Source organism: Phoenix dactylifera, chromosome 13, assembly GCF_051530095.1.
Source record: "Phoenix dactylifera cultivar Ajwa chromosome 13, Ajwa_hap1_PhDact_Kaust_v1.1, whole genome shotgun sequence".
In the NCBI taxonomy this organism is placed as follows: domain Eukaryota; kingdom Viridiplantae; phylum Streptophyta; class Magnoliopsida; order Arecales; family Arecaceae; genus Phoenix; species Phoenix dactylifera.
Genome location: NC_143202.1, coordinates 27,405,612 through 27,426,311, shown reverse-complemented (window position 1 = coordinate 27,426,311; position 20,700 = coordinate 27,405,612). Strand labels below are relative to the sequence as shown.

Here is a 20,700-nt window from a genome sequence, read left to right as displayed (position 1 = left end):
GAAGTGAACATGGCATGATACTAAAATGTACAGACCAAGCAGAATCAACACAATCTCAATCCCATATTTAACAGTCTGGTACAAACAGGAACTATAATGCATATCTAATTTCACCATTTTATACCGTATTGGGAGTGATAGCACTATCTTCTTCCACAAAATTCATTCAGATTTTAAAGGCTGTAAATTGTCATATATGACAAAACCAATAGATCTACCAGGCCTAGACACCTCCATTATATTATAATCACCCATATTTAACAGACTGGTACAAACAGGAACTATAATGCAAATCTAATTTCACCATTTTATAATGTATTGGGAGTGATAGCACTATCTTCTTCCACAAAATTCATTCAGATTTTAAAGGCTGTAAATTGTCATATATGACAAAACCAATAGATCTACCAGGCCTAGACACCTCCATTATATTATAATCACTCGAAACAAAAAGGAAATGACATCCTACTTAACCAAGTGAGCCAGATCTGGGTCATCCATGTCCAGATCCAGCCAGCCATAAAGCTGCATGTATTCAATATAATGGTCAGGGGGCTTTATAGCAGGAGGGTTCTTTGGGGTGAAACCATGAAGCCTTTGAACATCACGAGCAAGCCATCTACCATAGGCTCGGTCCAATGGAGGCATGACCTTAACCAGGATCTCGTCGCGCTCCTGCTTGGTAGGCTTATTCCCCATGTCAATTCAGAGAATTCTGATTGCGTGCCACCTGAATCTGAAAAGGCAGAGGATCAGATTTGTGAGGCTGAAACAAAGGCACAAATAAGGATCAGTCTTGTGAGAAACTGTGCAAGAGAACTTTTAAGGGAATGCATTAAGTTGTTTTCGAAAAAAAAAATCAGTAGCATATTAAGATGCCACATTAGATGCTAAAACAGACTTTGATCAAAATTGAGTGTTGCACAATAGGGGTGCTGCTATTTTCTTCTGGGAAGTCAAGCCTCAAGGGCCATCACAAAACTGTAATATGTTACACTGCACATAAATATGCCATTTCTAACATTCTGCATCTTTTTTCCTTTTGACAAAATTTCTAACATTCCACATCATTTGCTTAGAAAAGCTACCTCCCATTGTACCCTTCAGAAGTACAGACATACATACAAACATATTTATCCTCTTAGAGAGAGGGGGGGGGGGGGGGGGGGGTGTGGAGGGGTTCCTGAAAATGCCGAGTATCCTCAAAATTTTGGCTTCACACTTGACTTATACACAAACATGATCAGCACTACTTAATCTAGTTCTCGGTATATGAACTTTCAAGCCAACTTCTAACTAAAAGCAGCTCGAGTTTACAAGGCACAACTCAACACATTGAATGCTACTTAATCATGTAGGCCTCCGCAACAGCCTTCTTTGGCTTCTAAACACCTTGGAGGTGTCATGAGACTTCTACTTCTCCTGCTAATTGGTCCAAGTCCGCATGCATTTGTGATGCATGCAACTGAACTGCTCCCCATATTGTTCAGATATTTTATGTCTGAACCAAATACCCATTGTCCTCAAGCAAAGGGAGAACAGTCCAGGTCTGCACCTTTCTGTTACATTTATTCCATGTTAAACCCCCTCTACGTCCAAAAATCCAACCTCCTGCAGAAGGCCTTCATGCGTGTCTTTACTGGTTATTCATGACTAGAATCCTGCAGGTTCTCTGCGCATGAGGGGAAAAAAAAAACATACTGCAGGAGTTGATTGGGGGCCTCATGAAATGCTCTAGGAGTTTAGCATGTGCTGGACTTCCCACATTTTTACTAAAGATACAGTGCCATTTATAGTGACTTTCCCATTATATATAGAGTAGAAATTATCAATTCAATAACCAAAAAGCATCCATATTTTACTATTATCTTGATTCAGAAAAAGTGAAAGGGAAAGAATAATCTCATTTGATTTTCCTTCAGCATGGAAATCCTAGATACTTGAATCCTTGCATATTCTTCCAACATTCTTGATCTCGTTACCTTTTAAACATCCTAAGGAACCCCCTACTCTTTTCCTGCATACATACCCCAATCTATGATCACCTTTCCATGCACTAGATGACAGTATGAGAGAAAATTACCCAACAACTGATGAAAGAATATTTTCAACCAACCACAAGAGGACATTGCCCGCCTTTGTTTAAATTTACATAACATGACTTTTTGCAGTCATTAACACCAAAATACTTTGATATAATGAAAACTGTACAATAACAACAACTAGAAGAACAAAAATTGGATCTATGTAGGGTTGTCTATCCTACCCACTGCTTCCAAAATGACATGAAATTTGAACGGCATAGTAAATAATGTTTATCAAATATCGTCAAAGAGATATGGCTGAACAAATGATTCAGGTGTAGGCTTGCCAGTCAGCACATATCGTGCCAATGCCAACATTCTGCTTTGTTTTGCTCTTGCATATCCATGCAAGTATGCAGTTTTGATTTTTAATAGCCTTACTTACCTCAACCAAAAAAAAAAAAATTATAACAGCCTCACAATGTGATGGACTAATGGTCACTATGCCAATCTCATTCAACTTTAGCAGCTTCAAATAGGTTCCTAAATCCCACCAGAATGTTGCAGACTAATAGCATCATGTCATGCCTAATTTCTTACTTGGGTTTTCATATCACCCTCTTGCTATACAGTCGATACATTTACCCCTTTGATTTCATTCATACAACACACCATCTAAACTCATTCCCTTTCATCAGTCACAGCCAACCTTCAATCCCAACTTAATCATAATACAAATATCAAGTCTTGACGTAATCATTTAGCATCAGCTTCAAATAAGTTCTTTGTCATCATATGTTATCAAGGATTGCAACCTCGTGTTCGCTTATCATTCCGCAGCGATCGCATCCCACGCTTTCGAAAAAAAAATCCCACATCATAATCTTACAAAAAAAACTCACCGAAAGAAACGATGATTATATTTCTAGAGAAAGAGGGCTTAATCAGGGGAAGGAAGGAGAAGATTGCAAGTTTTTTCTGATTTGAAGAAGCCATATAAGGAGTTGATAGGAATTGGGAAACTCGAATACTTTCGAATAATAGCGATTCCAGGACCAATTAAGGAAAAGAACCAAGAAAAAAATTGAAAAAGAAAAGGGGGTGTCAGAAGAACCGCACCTGTGAGGCCGATACCTCTCGCACCTTTCGCGATTGGTTCGGTGGGTATTCCTTGGGGATATGGCAGTGCCGGAGACGACAGGGTTCAGATGCGCCGCGGGTACAGGTTAGTCGCTCCGTCTCTCTCCGCCGCATGGGGTCCAAATTGTCCAATAACACTCTGGAATTTTTTATTTTTTTTCCCTATAGGGATCCCTCATACACAACTAAAATGAGAACACCTAAAATCAAAATATATAGCAAATCTTGTAATACCATGGGCAACATTTTTTTAAATTTATAGAGTCCCTCAAGTGAGCGATCACGTACGAAGCCATTTAATTCACAATTCTATTAAAATCTTGATGTTCTACGAAAGCAAAAAAAATGGACCCCTTGAGTCCCTTCCGCCGCACCCTCTCCGCTAGCCGGTTCCAGCAGAACAATGGACGCTTCACCACACTTGCCTACGGGCGAGGGGCGACCACTCCACCTAGATCCCCGGTCGGTCCGGTCCGGTCCGGTCGGGTTCAACTCGAGATCATGTGGCGCCGGTTCAACCCCCCTCCCCTTCTCCCTTATCCACGCTCCCGGTGACAGAGGCAGCGCGAAGGAGAGAGAAAGGGAGCGCTCCGTCGCCATGGCTCGCTCCGTTCCTTCTATCGTCTCCTCGAACTCGAACCCTAGGGTCTTCCCCTCCAAACCTTTGGCGCCCATGGCTTCTTTGCCTTCCGCGCCGGGGCGTCTTTCCAAAACCCTAGCCATCCCGAAGAGCCTCCACGGCCTGCGGAAGGACTTCCAGCCTCGCTCCCTCTCCGTTTGTCTCCGCTCCCAAATCTTCCCGAAGAAGCTTCGTCGCGAATGCCGTCGGCGGGGTTGTTCTCCCAGACACCAGGAATTTCTATTCTTATTATGATTTGATGGCGTTTCGTTCCTGTTGCCGGATTTCCTGGTCACTCTAGGTTATTCTATTCTCGATCCCGTCACTCTTATCAGTGTTTTAGATTTTTTGTCTTTTCCAGTAATTGATTGTTTCTCGTGGTTTTTCTAATGCAGCGGCAATACTCTTTGGGTTATCGTTGTTTTTTTTCTTGTTTTACTTCGCTTGAGTGCTTTTTTGGGTTCGGGACTTTTAATCTTCTTTTCTGAGCGAGTTGATTATTTTTGCAGAATGAGCTGCCACTGGCTGGAAATCTGGCGCTAGATTTTGAAGCTGAAGCAGTCTTTGATCAGGAGTTCAGCAAGGTACACACAATTGCATTCGATTTTGGTATTCCTTCCTCTCTTTTGTTTGTTCTCTGGAAAATTCGGCTTTGATAATAGGTTCTCCCTGTATTATGATTACAGTTGCGATGGTATTAATTAGAAGTTGCGATACATGCTGCAAATTCCACTAAATTGGATAATGCATTGCTTGTAGCTGTTGTCCTCTACAAGAAGATTGTGATCTTTTTGCCCTTTGTCTTAGCAATATCCTGATAATCCAATCCAACGAAATAAGAGCATTCAGCAGAGTTGAGAATGCTCGTGTACAATGCATCAGCATATTTTGATTTTAAGCGGCCGTAAAGCCTAGGACCATCTAACAGTTCATGGTAGGGAGATCTCCAGTGAGTTTTCAATAGCGATACCCAACAATTTAAACTGGGAAATTCTCTCTTCATAATCATGGGGAAAATATTGTTGACCTCCCGTTTACCTTCTTATTTGCCATTTGTTTTTTTGTTTTTTCAATCTATGGCTGGTTGTTGGTCATCTATATGCTGACCAAGGGTGTTTATTTGTTAAAAGAACAATAATGACCTAAAGGGATATTAAAATATCTCAAGAAACAATTATGGTAAAAGGGAAAAAAGTACAATACAGATGGCATATTTGATGATTTTGGATATTGGAAATTACTGGAAAAATAAGAAAATTGAAACTCTGGCCATGACTGATATTTGTTTCATTGGTTGGTCCTGGGAGGCTTCTTTGTGCATGTGTTTTCACTAATTTTTATATCATCAAGGCTTTCTTTGGTTTCTTGTCAAAATTTATAGTTAAAAAAAAGCTTATGCAAAAAACCTGTTTCAATTTTATATCATGCACGTTTCAAGAAATTGGCTGTAGCTGACTTAGAATATGGGCTTACTGCATAGGTGAAAATTTTGGTCGCAAGCTAGTCTAATCATTATGCAAAAGATACTCAAAATTATTCAAAAGAATTGAAATGAGTAATTCAGAACTGTGTGGTATTGTATATTTTTATGGTATTGTACTGTGTAGGCATTGAGTTACTAGCAGTTGCTACTCTGGTCTTTCTCGATGTGGGAATTACTCTGAAGATATTGGAAGGTATTGGTCAGTAAATTATAATTCTTTGGAGCTAAGTCTAAATATTATTATGGATGCATTTGTGTGTGCCTATGCATTTCTGCACATGCAAGTCTGCACTCCAAGCTTATGGCTGGAGCTAGACATGCCTGCGCAGGGGGATCATGACAGTCGCAACAGTAGTAAACCTAGTTGTAAAGTCATTGACTCTGGATAAAAGGTTATTCTGCACTTAAAGGGCTAACATGGAGCATGCAACCAGACAACTTGCTGCTAGAATCTGTCAATGTCCTTCATAATATCAAATAGGATGAAGAATTTGCCAAAGCAGCCATGCACCACATGCTGTATCAGCTTTATGAATGACTTAAGACCTCCACTGTTGATTTTTTCCTTCTGGTTTTGTCATTAGTGATACTTGTTATGATGCTAAACAACACCATGAATGCATCATCCACAGAATAAAACAATTCCTTTTCCCTTGCCAAGAAATGATTGCTTGAGAACTTTTAATTTGTGACATCTTTCTTGTGAAGAAATGAACTATAAAGTGTTGTTTGGAAGTTAAATAATCATGGTTTAAGTTTTTTAGTTCTGCAGTACATTTTGGTCAGCCTGGCCCAAGACATTCTAGCAGAATCCAGGTGAAATTAGTCTTCCAGTAAGGTAGTGCTGGCTTAGGTCAAACCTAATGTGCCCAGAAGTGAACGAAGAGGTCCAAAACATGGTGATTTCTGTTTCAACACTGGCCAGATTCTAAATCCCAGTAGCTGTACATGAACTTGATTATCAAGCCAAGATGCTTGTGATTACCAATTACTTGATTAGTAACCTTGCAAGTGGACGGAGTGTTGATGAAACCATGAGGACGCTTCAGGTAAAATTGGAGAAGAACGTTCAGAGCTCTCGTTCTGCTTTATAACAAGATGTGTTCATTATTTGGTCGGTCACTCCAATTTGCATCCCGTAATCCATTTTTTGCCTGGGGGATGAGCTGTTTCCTGAAAGCTACCAAATCATACATTTTGCTTAATATTTCACCAATAGATTTTAATAAATACAGTTTGTTGCAGCAGTAACCCACTCAAGAACTATCAAATAAATCTAGAATTTGTGATTTCTTTTTTGTGGCTGCCAATTTAGATTGCAGATACGTCTCCTGTTGCTTGGATTATTAACCCTGTAAATTTTGTAGGCTAGATAAACTCTACCTGCCCAGATTAATTCAAACTTCTTTACTGTGCTTTTCAGGCATTGCAATATGTCCAAGAGAACCCAGATGAGGTCTGCCCTGCAGGATGGAAGCCTGGGGAGAGGTCTATGAAGCCAGACCCTAAACTCAGCAAGGAATATTTCGCAGCTATATAGGAACTGTTCCATTTTGGCTGCTGCTGGTGCTGTGCTATCTGTAAGAGGTGGAAACCAGTCTGTTATCCTGCATTGCATAAAGTCCCTGTATGTCGAGCCGAGGTGTATCCACTTTATGAATTTTTCATGGACCCATACTCGAATAAATGGGAGGAACTTTTACCCCTCCTGATTTTACTTCATGTATAAGATTTCTGTTCATGGGTTCATATTTAGCGCCCCTGCTGAGTTTAATGGAGCAGAAGCTCCGCAGACAGCATGTGTTCTGTTAAATGCAGATCGATGAACTGCAGTTGTCATCTTATATCAAATGACTAAGTGGCCGGCAGAACAAATTGCAACTGGAGTTGCGGAATCTTAGCTGCTTGTGCTTGGTATTGTAAAAGTACAAACTTTTTATTTATTTATTTATTTATTTATTTATTATGCTGTGATGAGAGTGAGCAGAACTGCTGACCAGTGAGTTTAAAGGCTGAAAGCTTGTTAAAAGCAATGAGAGGTTTGCTTGTCAGGGTTATCTATTGTTGAGATGTATTTTCTTGCATGCTATCCTTCCAAGTAGGAGCAGCTGACCAGTCACTACTGTTTGTTATCGCATCAATATATATGCAACAGCGGTATGTTACGAATTACTGGTCTGCCCAACTTGATTCTATTAAACTATCGCTCCTCCTAGTTGTGAGGTAATGGATGCCAACTTAGAAATGCTCTGTTCTGGATCACCCTTGCTATCTTGCAACCTATGTAACACATACAAAGGGAGAGATTAAGAGACTATAGAGGATACAACTGCTCATCTCTCAGACCATAAGAATATGGGTCTACTCTTGATTCGTGTTGCTAATTCATGTTACTCTCACGGTATGGAGAGTCAGAGCTGCCTCCTTTTTGACAGGAAATAGTGGCAAAGAATACTGCTTGCTGGATAACAATGTTAAAGCTTGACTGGCTTGTTATGCCACTTGACCATGTCAGATGGCTATGCTAAACTTGAAATGTAGAAGTTACTGACCTTAACCTGCCATAGGTTCCAAACTCCCCGCATTTACGGATGAAAAATGTGACACAGCTCATTAAGCTGTACGACAATCAGAGTTGCCATATGAAAACTAGTTGAAAAAAATACTTCTAGCTGACTAACTGGTTTGCAAGTGCCAAAATGCCTAATGATAAAACATATCGATTTGTAAAGTTGTGTTCCAGAGAATGTTTTCGATGGCAATCCTGAAATAGCAGGTGAAGTACATGTCCTCATCGAACATGGCTGCTTTTGTCCAAAACCCGATCAAACGATCCCTATCTTGCACACAAAAAAAAAAGAAAGACTCGTCAGATTAGCTCCATTCAAGCTCTCCGATGCTTAAATAAGAGAGAACTTTGGTAGAACAAGAAAGCTAAGGAAAAAATAATTAAACAAAGGCTCTTTCTTTTAATGAATTCATGCTCTACAGTCTTTGATTCATTGGGAAGAGTTTAAGCTTTTTTTTAATTGGGGCCCAAAAGTTCAAATTTAAATAGTACCACATCCTTTTTTTTTTTTTTTTTCCGCCACATGTCACCTCCTCATTGGTTGATATATTTTAGCCACATCAATGGCCAATGATTCTTACCAAAAAAAAAAACTTGCCAATGAAATTGCAGCATATCAACCAAGAAAACTGGCAAAACATATTTGAACATAACAATCTACGAATTTGTGTCTAAGAGAATGTCTTAGATGGCAATACTAGAATAGAAGGTGAACTACATGTCCTCATCAAACATGGCCTCCCAGTCCTAAAATGCTTGCTGATTTAACTATGCCATATCAACCGATAAATTTGCGTTTCATGCAACATTCTAGATGACCATCCCAAAGTAGAATGCGAATATATATGGCCTGAGCCAGCATCAACCATGGGCTCCACCTTGCTTGCTAATAATAATTTGACATATTAGTTCATAAAGCTGTGAAACCGCGGGGAGACAGCTGAGCTGCGCTCCCTGTAAACAACCAGCAACATTAAATCGACTGCTTCGTGCCCAAACTACTATTTAAGCAACCCTTCTTATTCCCACCGCACGTGACCAGAATCGAGTTGGGTCCGCTCCCAATGCGATCTCCCAACATTCTCCTCCTTCCCACGTAAGCCGATCCGCTAGTCGCCTTAACCTACCAAACACCTTACACCACCTCCAGCCTAACTTACAGGCACCGCCTTCGCACGAGCCGCCATCTAATCCAACACGAGCCGTCGAGCCCCCTCCTCCTACGGTGTTTCCTGTTTTACACCAGAAATCCTAGTGCCCATCAGGGGAAGCAGATATCCGCTACGCTTACCCGCGAGGCAGGGGAAAGGAGGGGACGTTAAAGAAATAACATAAGAGGCTCATTAGCTGCATGCAGCGAAGGGTTTGATGGAATCTGATACAAAAGAGTAATTTGCGATACCATCCCAAAGTGACCGTGATGGAAAAAATATCTATAAATAACGAACGATAACTCTCTTTACTTTTACCTTTTTAGAGCAACAAAAAAACAAATCAAAGAAAGTAAGAAAACGGAGACGGAGCCCGAGCCAATATCGGTCTCTTCCTCGTCTCCTCCTCCTCCTCCTCCAAGGAAACGGGAGAGAAAAACCCTAATGCTTTTTCTCTCTTTTGATTCGAGGATGGGTTGGTTTGGAGGAGCTGAAATCGTCTCGTTTCAAGTAAGCCATTTTAATTATATCGGATTATAATCATCGGTTTTTTCCTCGTTCTTTTTTTCTAGTTTTTTTTTATTGGGTTAGGTTGAAGTTTTTCGGAGTTTTGAACTGATTGGAGTATTCTTTTTTTTAGGAGTAACCGATTGGAGGTTTATAGACGGAGATTGCTCGTCTCTGATTGTTTCTTTCTTCCGGTGTTGTCTTTTTGATGGTGCATTGCATTAATGTGATTGGTTGATTGCATGTGAAAACTTGGTACTGCTCGTTAGTTTTCTAGGAGAAATCCGGATCCTTTTTTTTGGGTTTTGGTGCTTTTTCCGATCAAATTAGAGAAACAAAAACCACTTTTTCATCTATTGGATTGAAGGTTTCAACAGGATTGGAATATATCTTCTTTCTGGATTTGTTTGGAGGTTTATTACTTCTAGGATTTCTATTAATTTGCGGCAAAAAGGCGCTGGCCTTTCTTTATGTGGGTGTGTGCATGCGTGTTTTTTGGATGATCTATTTGGTTCTTGAATTGTGTTGGTGCCATTGAAAGCCGGAAATCGGTGGTTTTGCAGGATTAGTTTGTCTTGGCCTAGGGTTTTGCTCTAATGGCTCCCCCACCCATGGAGAATTCGACTTTGAATGGCTCGTTCTTGGTCCTAAACTTGGGAAACAACACTGTTGGATTGGGCAACTCTTCTGCATTTCCGGTGGCTTCTAATGCTTTCAACCAGAACACAGTAGAGGGGACTCCCAATCTTAATGCTGTCAGCAAAATGGACACTTTATCTAATTCAACAGATGAAGCATCATCGGCATCAGAAAGTCAGAAAGGTAAAAGGACCTCCAGCGAAATGCAGGATCCGGATTGGGTGCCAGAGAAGAAGGCCAGGAAGAGCAGTAGTTCAGCAAGCAGACCCACCAGACCGAAACAAGGGCAATCAGTCGGTAAGAATGCTTCCGAGATACCACCGGTAGGAGACAACAGTATGTTTGGCTCCAAATCAGGACCGCCGCCCCCATACCTAGTGAACCTTTTGCAATTCTTTGGATGGAGGGTGATATTTCGGCCTGGCTTTGGTGACTACATTTACATCTCTCCCAATGGTATTGCTTATTATTCCCTTCCCAAAGCATTCGAGACCTTTCTACATGGTACTTCAAAGTATAAGGAGAAGGCATGGAGTGCATCCCAATTCCGGGAGAACAGGGGGCTTGATGGTACCTTTGTTGGAGGGCTCTCTGTGAGCAATGTAGGCCTGCAAAGCGGAGCAGCAGCTCCCGGCAACTCCATTGCAGAGATCCCTGCTAGCAATGTACCCCTGCAAAGTGGAGTTGCATATGAGGGCGGTGGTAAGAAGGGGAAAAGCATCAAGACAAAGAATTCTACAGTCAGAGAGAATGCGGAGCCTGGAATGACGAGCAATGTAGGCCTGCAAAGTGGAACAACAGCTGATGGCAATTCCATTGCAGGGCTCCCCTCCAGCAACGTAACCATGCAGAGTCGTGTTGCAGCTGAGGGCAGTGGCAAGAAGGGCGAAAGCATCAGGACAAAGAATTCTACAATCAGAGGGAATGTGGAGCCTGAAATGACAAGCGAAAAGCCTCCCCAGTTAAAACAGTATTCTGTCTATAAAATTAGCAAGGCTTCATCAAACATGCCAGGTATGGTGGTATCTGAAGGAGCGAACCAGGTGGTTTCATCGAGCATGGTAGACGAGAAAACAAAATTACATGTCAAAGATAGATGCTTGGACAATGAATCCAAGAAGATGGCTGGTAGCTGCAGTTTGACTATAGAAAATGATAGACCCTGTACAAATCGCACACGCCAAGATGGAGAATTGCTTGAAGTAAGGAAATCTATGCAAATTAGCAGGAGACATGTTCCTGTAGAAAGTAAAGTGGATAATGCAGAAACTGACGGCAACTTCTCATATTTGTCTACATGCAGAGTCAGCGGAAATGCAGTAAATGCAGTGAGGGGCAAGGAGGAGCAGAAATTTAGAACTTCACAAGCAAAAATTGTACTTGATAACATGCCTGAAGTATGCATGATAGATCAATCATCGAACAATGAAGTCAGAAAGTCAAAATCCAGCAGTATGGGGGTTACAAGAAATACACATAGCAGCACAACCTGTGTGGAGAAAGATAGCCAAATAGTTGGAGTTAGGAGGTCCAGGCGTGCAAATAAGAAAAATGTTCCAGTGGATTCAGAAGTGCATGCAGAATTGATGGTAGAAAACAACTTGGCTTCATCTAAATCTGTTGTTAACGCAGCTCCTAGAAAGAACAAGGGAAAGTCATTAGTTTCAGAGAGTGTGATAGATGAGAAGATGAATTTTAGTATGACAGGCAAAAGCTCAGGTTCTGAAGCTCAAAAACTGGACTGCAGCATTGCAATCCTTTCACGTCAAACTGATGTCAGTGATATGCATCAATCTGGTGATGTACTTGGAGTCAGGAGATCTGTGCGTATAAACGGCAAACATGTTTGTGTAGATGATGAATTGTATGCAGAAATGGGGGTTGATGATACCTTTTTAGATTTGTCCAAGTTTGCAGCCAACACAGTGCTGAAGAATCAGGAAGAGCTAATAACTAATTTCTCCGGACTCAACGACAAGGAAGGAAGAAGTCCTGAATCAGATAATATGCAGTTGAAGCAAACCAACAGTAAGAAATCAGACAGCCAAAAATTCAGAACACCCAAACAGGTGGAGAGTCATGATTCTAGAAAAGGTGGCAAGGCAAAGAATCCAGGATCGGAAAAATCCTCTGCTTCTCAAAAGGAGATTGAGGTGGCTAAAAGGAAGCCAGCTAGTGGTGGAAATTTAAATACAAAACAAAAGAAAAAGTGGAGTCGTGGATGCAGTCTAATTGTTAGGAGGAATGGAAAAGAAAATCATCACGAAGAGATCTCATCACAAACAAAACTTACTATACTATCTTGGCTAATTGATTTTGGCATTCTAACAGAAAACGAAAAGGTTGTTTACATATCAAAGAACAGCATGGGTAACATTCCTAATGGTTTGGTGACTAGAGGAGGAATTTGGTGCGACAGTTGCAAGGAGGTTGAGCCATTGTCAAAATTCAAAGCTCATGCTGGCAGCGATCTTTACCTGCCTTGGGATAACATTTTCCTAATGTCAGGAAAAACATTAACACAATGCCTCCTGGAAGCTTGGGAGAAGGAAAAGAAACTTAATAAAGTTGGTTTTCAGACAGTAGGAACTGTTGGTTCAGATCCCAGTGATGACACGTGTGGGGTTTGTGCAGATGGTGGGCACTTGATATGCTGCGATAATTGCCCTTCGACTTTCCATCAGGACTGTGTGATGCTTAAGGTAGTAGCTCATGAACCAGTTGCTCCTATATAGTCCCACCTCTTTTACATTTTAAAAGTAAATAGACTTGTCTGCTTGACAAAAAAAAAAAAAAAAAAAAACAGAAAAAAGAAAAAAGGCTCAAAAATCAGGTGCATGCACATAAAAAAATGACCAGAATCAAAAGATAGACCAAATTTTGATTGTCGTCCATGTATATTTGTAACTTAGGTGAGGTGGTATAGATCAAATTCTCGGACATCTTACAAAACTCCTATAGGGAACTCTTGTTAACATGCTTGTTGTGATATTATGAGCAGAATGTAACTTTTGCTTTGAATTTTCCTTTTTCTAAAAAAATTATTGTGATTACCGCCTTGATGGATCATAATGGTGCTTCTGAGATATAGTTTTGCTAGAAAGGATTATTTGCTTATCATTTTTTTTGTGCTTCTGAAAAACTGTTTTACTGAAAAGATGTTTTTTATTTATTTTATTTGGTTATTTCATTTTTCTAGTCATTTTTAAGAATAGTCTTTTACTACTCTTTTCCCTTACTCCAATATTAAATTTGATGAATATTATTTCTAACATCTGCATTATATGGCACCAGCATGGTCTGTCAATGAACTTCTTTTATTACTCCTTTTGAGTATACTGTGCGCATCCATGGTAAGTTCACTAAAGGAATGCTTGTCTTCTTTCAGGCTCTTCCAGAGGGTGCTTGGTACTGCCCATATTGTCGATGTGCCTTCTGCATGGTAGCTGAGCATGGATCAAAAAGAGGTCCTGACACCTCAGCTTTGCTTCTGTGCAAGCAATGTAGACGCAAATGTAAGTATAAGTCAGTTCCACGTGCTTCTTTTTAGTGTTATTTTTTACTTACCTTTGGCCTATCCTTAGTGTTCTTCTAGTTAAGTGATGACTGAAGTACTTGAAAATTCTTTTGCAGATCACCAACAATGTGCCTGGGGGAATGACATTAATGAGGGTTCAGTGCCAATTTCATTCTGCGGGAAAAAATGCAAGAAGGTTTCATTTGGTCTTGGATAACCTTTTAGTTTCCTCTAGCATTATATTGATGCATTTACATTTTAAAACAACCATGGCATAACCATGTAGCCTCATCAAGTGAACCATGGTCAAAAGTGCCAATATGTTTGTTTTTTTTAATATAAAAAATGACAAGAAAGAGTTAATGTTTCCTTGACTGATTTGCTGTTCTATTTGTATCTTGTTAAATAAGCCAGAAGTGGAGGAGAAAATAACCTGAGCATAAATTTATGTATGAAGAGAAACACATTTGTTTTCTTTTTGCTACTGATGCGAGACTATTAGCATCTTTCCTGCTTGAATTTCATCTTTTTATAATAAGCTGCCTGTCGTGTTAAAAACAAATTGCACATGCTTGTGTAGATGCCTGAAATTCTTCTGAAAACATCTAGGATTAGGTTGTGAGGGTTGAGTAATTTGATATGCTCTTAATTGAGTAGTCAGTGTGGCTAGGTGCAAAAGAGTTCTGTATTGAGTTTATAAAGGATGAGAGAAAAACAAATGTGCACAAAAGCCTGCAGCTATAATTTGTATCTTGTGGCAAGGACAAGGAAAGACAGTTCTAGGTCTACATGTTGGTTTGGAAACCATATATTTAGATGGGAATTGAACAAATACAAAAGGTAATAATATCCAGATTTCCTTTCTAGTTTTTGGCCAATATCTTTTTTCTTCTTCATTATTATATAATTTTGATGACTTGCACAAGTCCAGCCGGTGGTACTTCATTCATATGGTTGTTTCCTAGAATCGTGCTTTCTAGTCCTTAATCATTATCATGCTTGTTTTATTATTGCAGCTGGCCACTCAATTATCAGATATGCTTGGTGTCTCAAATTCTATGGAAGGGGGGTTTTCATGGACTCTATTGAAATGTCTTGATGAAGAGGAGGGAGTCATCTCTCATGAGAAATTACCTTTTATTATGGAATGCAATGTAAAACTTTCCATGGCTCTCTCTGTACTGAACGAGTGTTTTGTTCCTCTAATGGATCAAAGGACAGGTGTGGACGTGATTTGTCAAGCAGTTTACAACCGTGGGTAAGTTTCATCTTTGTCCTTTCATCTGAATTCTCTGATAAACTATTTAGCTGCGTCATCTTGCTATCTTTTAAGAGAGCTGCTGTTCATGTCTATCTTGGATCTAGCTATACTGTATTATGTAATGTTCATGATTTTTATTTTGAGTTCTTTGAAAAGCTTTAGTGTTTAAATTTCAGAGGAACTTTTCTTTTCTTCATTACAGCTGGACAAATCTTCTGAATTTTATCCATATCCATAAAACTCTCTATTATGATGGCAGCAGGATTATTATTTCTTGTTCTTCATGAGGTTGTTATGCTTCCTCTTTTAGTTTTATTATTATCTGTCAAATCCTATCAATGTAAAATTTTTACTCTTTTTTTCTTATTATGCTCGTATAATTCCAAATAAACAACTGATCTCAAGCTTAAGGTACCTATTTTTTTAATACCATGATTGAAGATGTGATTTCAATATTTCAGTTCAGTTTTGATGATGCAAACTATCCTGTAATCATCTAGATTATTGGGGATCATACATGCACCATTTTCTGTAATCCATTTTCTGATTTCAGTCTCGAGGAACTTACTTCTTCGATATATTAGGTGTATAGATGATAATAATTGTTTAATTTGTTTCCCAGATCAAATTTTAATCGTTTGAATTATGAAGGATTTCATACCCTAATTCTGGAGAAGGATGAGGAAATTATCTCAGTAGCTTCACTGAGGTTTGTATTCATACCTGGTTTTCCTCTTTTATCGCCACTATATATATATATATATATATATTCATTATTTTTCGTTTTGGCTCTCTACTTAGCTTGTACTTTCAGCCGTACTCCTTAGTCAATGAAAAAACTAATATTTATCTTTTTTTCTTTTGATATGGGCAAATAAGTGGAACCATTCCCTACAAGAAAAGTGTATTAACATCTGAAGGTGTGCAAAGAGAACTGCTCTTAGCCTTTAGCAGGCAAGCAGATGTAACATTGACGTTGCAAGGATATATCTTACCAGTAGGTTGGATTTGGTTCAAAAAATTAAAAAAAATTAAGCCATCTTATAATACCTCACTTTGCTTTAGGTGCATTACAGATGGATTTCTTTGATTCAGTGTCTTGAGACATCAGTATTGAATAAGTCAAGCGCTTTAGAATTGTTGGAACCACATTATCTTGGAGATCACTGCATGTTGCAGGCATGACCTCAACTTTTGAAGAAAATAAAGGCAACGTGGCAAGAACATTTAAGTTAGATTACTTGGATGAATATTGTAAATATTTTCTGAAGCCAAATAGGTTCAACTTTCGATCCAAAACCTAAAAATCCTATAGAATAAACATGTGCCACATCCATGGCATAAATAAGGTGATAAAGAGATAATTTAGGAGTCCGTTGGAGGGTTTCTTGTAACTCTGTCATGACGAATTATTTTTCATTCAAAATGCCGACAAAATTATCAAGCAAAATCATGGTTCTGGCTGACTCTTGATTTAAATCCAAACATAAATATAAGTAGATGAATGTTTACCTACTAAAGATCTACATGAACACTGTGTGCCTTTTTGTCATTTTGTCATGTGTTAAATTGATAACAGATTCTTCAATAACTTGATGCTATATGTGTTTTGACTCCTTAACCTGAACAGGCAAGCCCTGACTCGTCTGTATGGGGTTAGCTATGTGGATTAAAGAATGATCCATACTAGTTCTATAACTTATGACTGGCTATCAAATGCATGAGTGATGTTTCCATGAGATATGGAAAACAGTCTGATCTAACTAGCCAATACAAAAATAAGATCTGTGTACAAGTTTGATTTTGTTATAAGTAAGCTGAACATTACTACATTATGTGTCAGTTATTCCATTAACCTATCATTTTTCCCTTTTAGATCACCCTTTAGATCAAAACAAAACTGAGAATCTAATTAGAATATTTGAAGAGCACTGAAGAAAAAAAGACAAAAATAAAACCAAGAATTTGGGGAACATGTTTGCCAGGTATAAGAGCTGGTTCTTTGTGATATTCATCTATGCAATTAGCAACAGATTACTTTTGAGGAAATAATTTTGTTATTATATTCACATATCCTTATCCTATGGTAGAGGTGATCCGTATATCGTACTTGAAGGCAGCATTTTTAATAGGAATGGTTTGAATATAGCCAAAGCTAACATGCATGTATTGATTGAACATGTTCTTTATTTTTTGTCGAGTAAAGCCTTTTTTGAAAAGAGTCTCACATTATGATGCACGTATGGAAATTTCTTCCTATTTCCTGCCTAATATTTAGTATGTATTTGATTTTCTGGATAATTTTTAAATTTTGTTCAATAGAATTTTCACCAATTTTGTAAAAGCTTTTTTGGACAATCCACGTCATTAATTCGACTTATTGTAATATATCTTGCATACTTTTGTCTTTACTTCATAGTACTGTATAAGTTATACCTTGTTATGTGGCTCTTTACAGATTCCATGGGACAAATTTGGCGGAAATGCCTTTTGTTGGTACTCGACCGATATACCAAAAGCAAGGAATGTGCCATCGCCTTCTCAAGGCAACTGAAGATGTATGTAAGAAAACTGCCAATCCCTTTCCAATTGGCTAGTAGACTAAATTTTTTATCACTTAACATCATCTCTTATCCTGAAAATTCAAGTACCAAGTATATTGTACCTTTGTTGGAATTTACATAATAAGCAGCATTATACCTAAAATCTCTCTTTTCAAGGAGATTCCTTATCAAAATAGAAAGTCAAACTATTGTTAAACCTCTTTTTAACTTTATTCATTCATCACCTCATCCTCTATTTTTGTTACCCCATGTTACATGCACATGCTGCCTCTTTTTTCTATGAGACTTATTGTTACAATGGAACATGTATTGGCATTGTCAGACAAAATTTTCCTTCAGGTTCCGCTTGTTTAGCAATCATGCAACATCATAAGCACTTTCCTACTTCACTGTTTCCGCTATTGTAAACCACAAACATTCTTCTATACTTTTTCTTTATCACATAGAGCCACGTTCTTGAATAAAACTCATTGGTTCTACATCTGGAAGCCAATAGTTTTTGTTGATCAAATACAGATTTTTCCCTGTATGCATGAAAATGTGAACACTGTGAGCTTAGATTTGACGATGAGTACTGCAAGATCTTCTGTTTTCTGTTGTACTGATATTTTGCATGAAGATTCTACCACTGTTTTCTTTCTAATAATTCATAGACCTTATGTTGCATGGATTTGATATTGTGGAATGTCAGAATGCGAAGTTGTTTTGCTATAAAATAGATTTCTTTCTCTTTTTTTTTTCTGATGAAAGGGAAGCTAGATGACAGCCCCCCAAAATTTATTTAGAAGAGAAGATTGAGAATGTACAAGGAAAGGCCGACTCCTGTCTACGGTTGGTCTAGAGTTGGCAGGAGAGTTTACATCATAAGGCGTAGAAGGAAAGGCTACAAAATGGATTTCATTTTCATATTTCTTTTGCATTACTTTTGCTGTACACTCATGCCATAAGAACTGACAGATGCCCCTTCTATGTAATATACTAATTGAAACATTTGTTGTTGAGTACTGTTAGCAATGATACCTGAAGGGCATTAAGAAATGCTGGACCAGTTTCAGATTCTTCTGACATCTCTTTCTTCCCTATTTTTGTTATGACATGGTGCATTAGCTCCATATTTATTTTTACCCCAATCATCCTTTATGGTAGTCTCATTGATATGCTGCCTTTGTGACTTCCCCTTCTATATTATATTGAAATGATTGGGTTTTATTTATTTTGATCTCAGTTCCTGAAAATTTAATCATTTTGACTTGTTGTAGCAGATGTTATCTTCATTATGCATCAAGAAGCTGATCATTCCTGCCATTCCTGATCTCCTGGACATGTGGATGAAATCCTTCTCCTTCAAACCTCTGGAACCATCCTTCAAAGATGAGATCCGGGATTTGAGCATGGTTGTTTTCGCACGAACAAATTTGCTTCAGAAGTCTATATGCAACATTAGAGCAGTGGATCAAGAAGGTGGTATTTTGCATTAGTGTTTTTGTTATCTATTCTTTTTCCTTTTCCTTTTTTTTCAATTGAATGAAACTATGAGTGTTGCTTCTGGTTTTTGCTTTCTGCAGATATACAGACTGACAATAGCAACAGTCATGGGAAGAATACAAAGAAAAATGATGAACTCCCATGCACTTTTAGTGAGCATAGCGAGACTGGAGGTTTTGTTGCAGCTGACCAAGATTGGTGGAATTATAACACAGAGGGACACATCAATGGCATTCCAGATCCTTGGAGAATGAATACTGATTTGTCAGAGATTCAGCATCCCAAAGTTCCCAATGTATCTGTTTTCAACAGTTTGCCTGCCTTTGACACATCAATGACAGATCCGGAGACCCTGTCACAAAGTCTTACTACCGAACCTCTCTCCTTTCCACCTGTTAATATGGTTATAGACCACAATCCCTTTGGTACGAGAATCATATCTACACCAGATAGTCAGCTAAATAGTTGGTTGCAAAGTGCTAATGAGGCAAGGGATGCCCAATATGATGCCGTAACTTGCACCCTCTCATTTGAGAATCTTATCAGAATGAGAAGCTAAATTCTTCCTACAGCCTTCATTTTGTTTTGTTACACTCCTGTCCTTTTGTATATGCATATTTCGACAATCTAGGATCTGCTAGTTAGCAATCTTTGCATTTTTTCAATTTTTTAGCCTTGCATCATTGTTAAACATGCAAGTTCAGACATACTTACTGCAAAGAAGAAACGGTTTAGAAAGGTCCAGAAATAGTTACATTTGTGGTGCCATTTTGTAATAAGGGCTTACTCCAGCAACGATCAATTATAGACTTTTATTTTGATCTCATTCAAGTTGCAATTCTCTTGTGTATGAGTTGGTACCATCTAAAAGCATGCTCCACTATTGCGTTCCAAACTAACATTCTAAGATTGTTGCAGGTTTACCAAGAAATTCATATGTAGCAACATCTAACTTCTGCATTTTTCTTGTCGTGACCATTTGATTCTTGTAATTCAAAGCTTTAGCGGATCATATTCTCTTCGAAACGATATTACCTGTACTAGTCAAAAGAAAGGAGGATAAACTGAGTAATCTACTCTTATGGGAATCAAACTAGTACCTATAAGAAACCTCGAGGACATTGTGATTGATGCCATAGATTTTTTCGGGTACCTGCAAAAAGAGGCATTATGGTATTAATTTTGGGCATTACAAAAAGTGATTTTCGTCTGCAAATTCAGACTTATCAGATTATTGCATTTATCATCCACTCATCTCAAAATTGCTGTTTTGATGATTTACTTACCATTATCTGTCTGCTCTTGCCGTCGATTGACCTTATCTTCTACAACTAGCTGGTGCTTTGAATAAGATTCATGATCTTGTTACTATGTATGATAACCCATACGAAAGCTTACTAATACAGTACCAGTTCTTTTTTTTTCCAATTTTTATATTGTTATAGTTATTTTAAGAGTTAGAAATTTTCGAAATATGATCTTAAGGTTCCACATGTGGTAAACCATCTCATAAATTACACGAAGTGGATCTATATTTTTAAAAAATAAAAAAATATATTTCTAAACATGTTAATGATTTTATGAGTTAATTTTACTTAATATATGTGGTAATTTATAAAATAATTAAAATACTATGCATTTTGTCCTTAAAAACATGTCCTAATATATAAAAATAATTAGTTTAATTAATATTTTTAAGTTACTAAACATATAAAAAGTGATATTTTATATAGCAACACAA

The 20,700-nt window shown here is 38.3% G+C and overlaps 2 protein-coding genes and 1 long non-coding RNA gene across 5 annotated transcripts; 2 read left to right on the top strand and 1 right to left on the bottom strand.

Moving 5' to 3' along the window:
• Positions 1-256: 256 nt before the first annotated feature.
• On the bottom strand, positions 257-3,302 carry LOC103703134 (aspartyl/glutamyl-tRNA (Asn/Gln) amidotransferase subunit B). 2 transcript variants are annotated; one of them, XM_008785877.5, is made up of 2 exons: positions 3,144-3,302; positions 257-736 (listed from the first exon to the last, which is right to left on the bottom strand). In XM_008785877.5, the coding sequence occupies exon 2, from the start codon at positions 697-699 to the stop codon at positions 466-468; it is 234 nt and encodes a 77-aa protein (XP_008784099.4). In that variant the 5' UTR covers positions 700-736; positions 3,144-3,302; the 3' UTR covers positions 257-465. The 2 variants fall into 2 exon arrangements, with proteins under 2 accessions (XP_008784099.4, XP_088565899.2); XM_088709773.2 differs by having other exon boundaries at positions 257-730; positions 3,144-3,230.
• A 385-nt stretch (positions 3,303-3,687) lies between these two features.
• On the top strand, positions 3,688-7,239 carry LOC103703135 (uncharacterized). Its single transcript, XR_603405.6, has 3 exons — positions 3,688-4,084; positions 4,293-4,367; positions 6,690-7,239. It is a non-coding gene; the product is annotated as an uncharacterized LOC103703135 (long non-coding RNA).
• A 2,063-nt stretch (positions 7,240-9,302) lies between these two features.
• LOC103703136 (uncharacterized) lies at positions 9,303-19,785 on the top strand. Of its 2 annotated transcripts, none has more exons than XM_039130731.3 (9): positions 9,303-9,496; positions 10,057-12,834; positions 13,521-13,647; positions 13,766-13,845; positions 14,666-14,907; positions 15,533-15,619; positions 17,369-17,468; positions 18,737-18,935; positions 19,040-19,785. In XM_039130731.3, exons 2-9 carry the CDS (start codon positions 10,090-10,092, stop codon positions 19,516-19,518), a joined length of 4,059 nt encoding a protein of 1,352 aa, XP_038986659.2. In that variant the 5' UTR covers positions 9,303-9,496; positions 10,057-10,089; the 3' UTR covers positions 19,519-19,785. The 2 variants fall into 2 exon arrangements, with proteins under 2 accessions (XP_038986659.2, XP_017697300.3); XM_017841811.5 differs by having other exon boundaries at positions 9,627-12,834.
• The last annotated feature ends 915 nt before the right edge of the window (positions 19,786-20,700 follow it).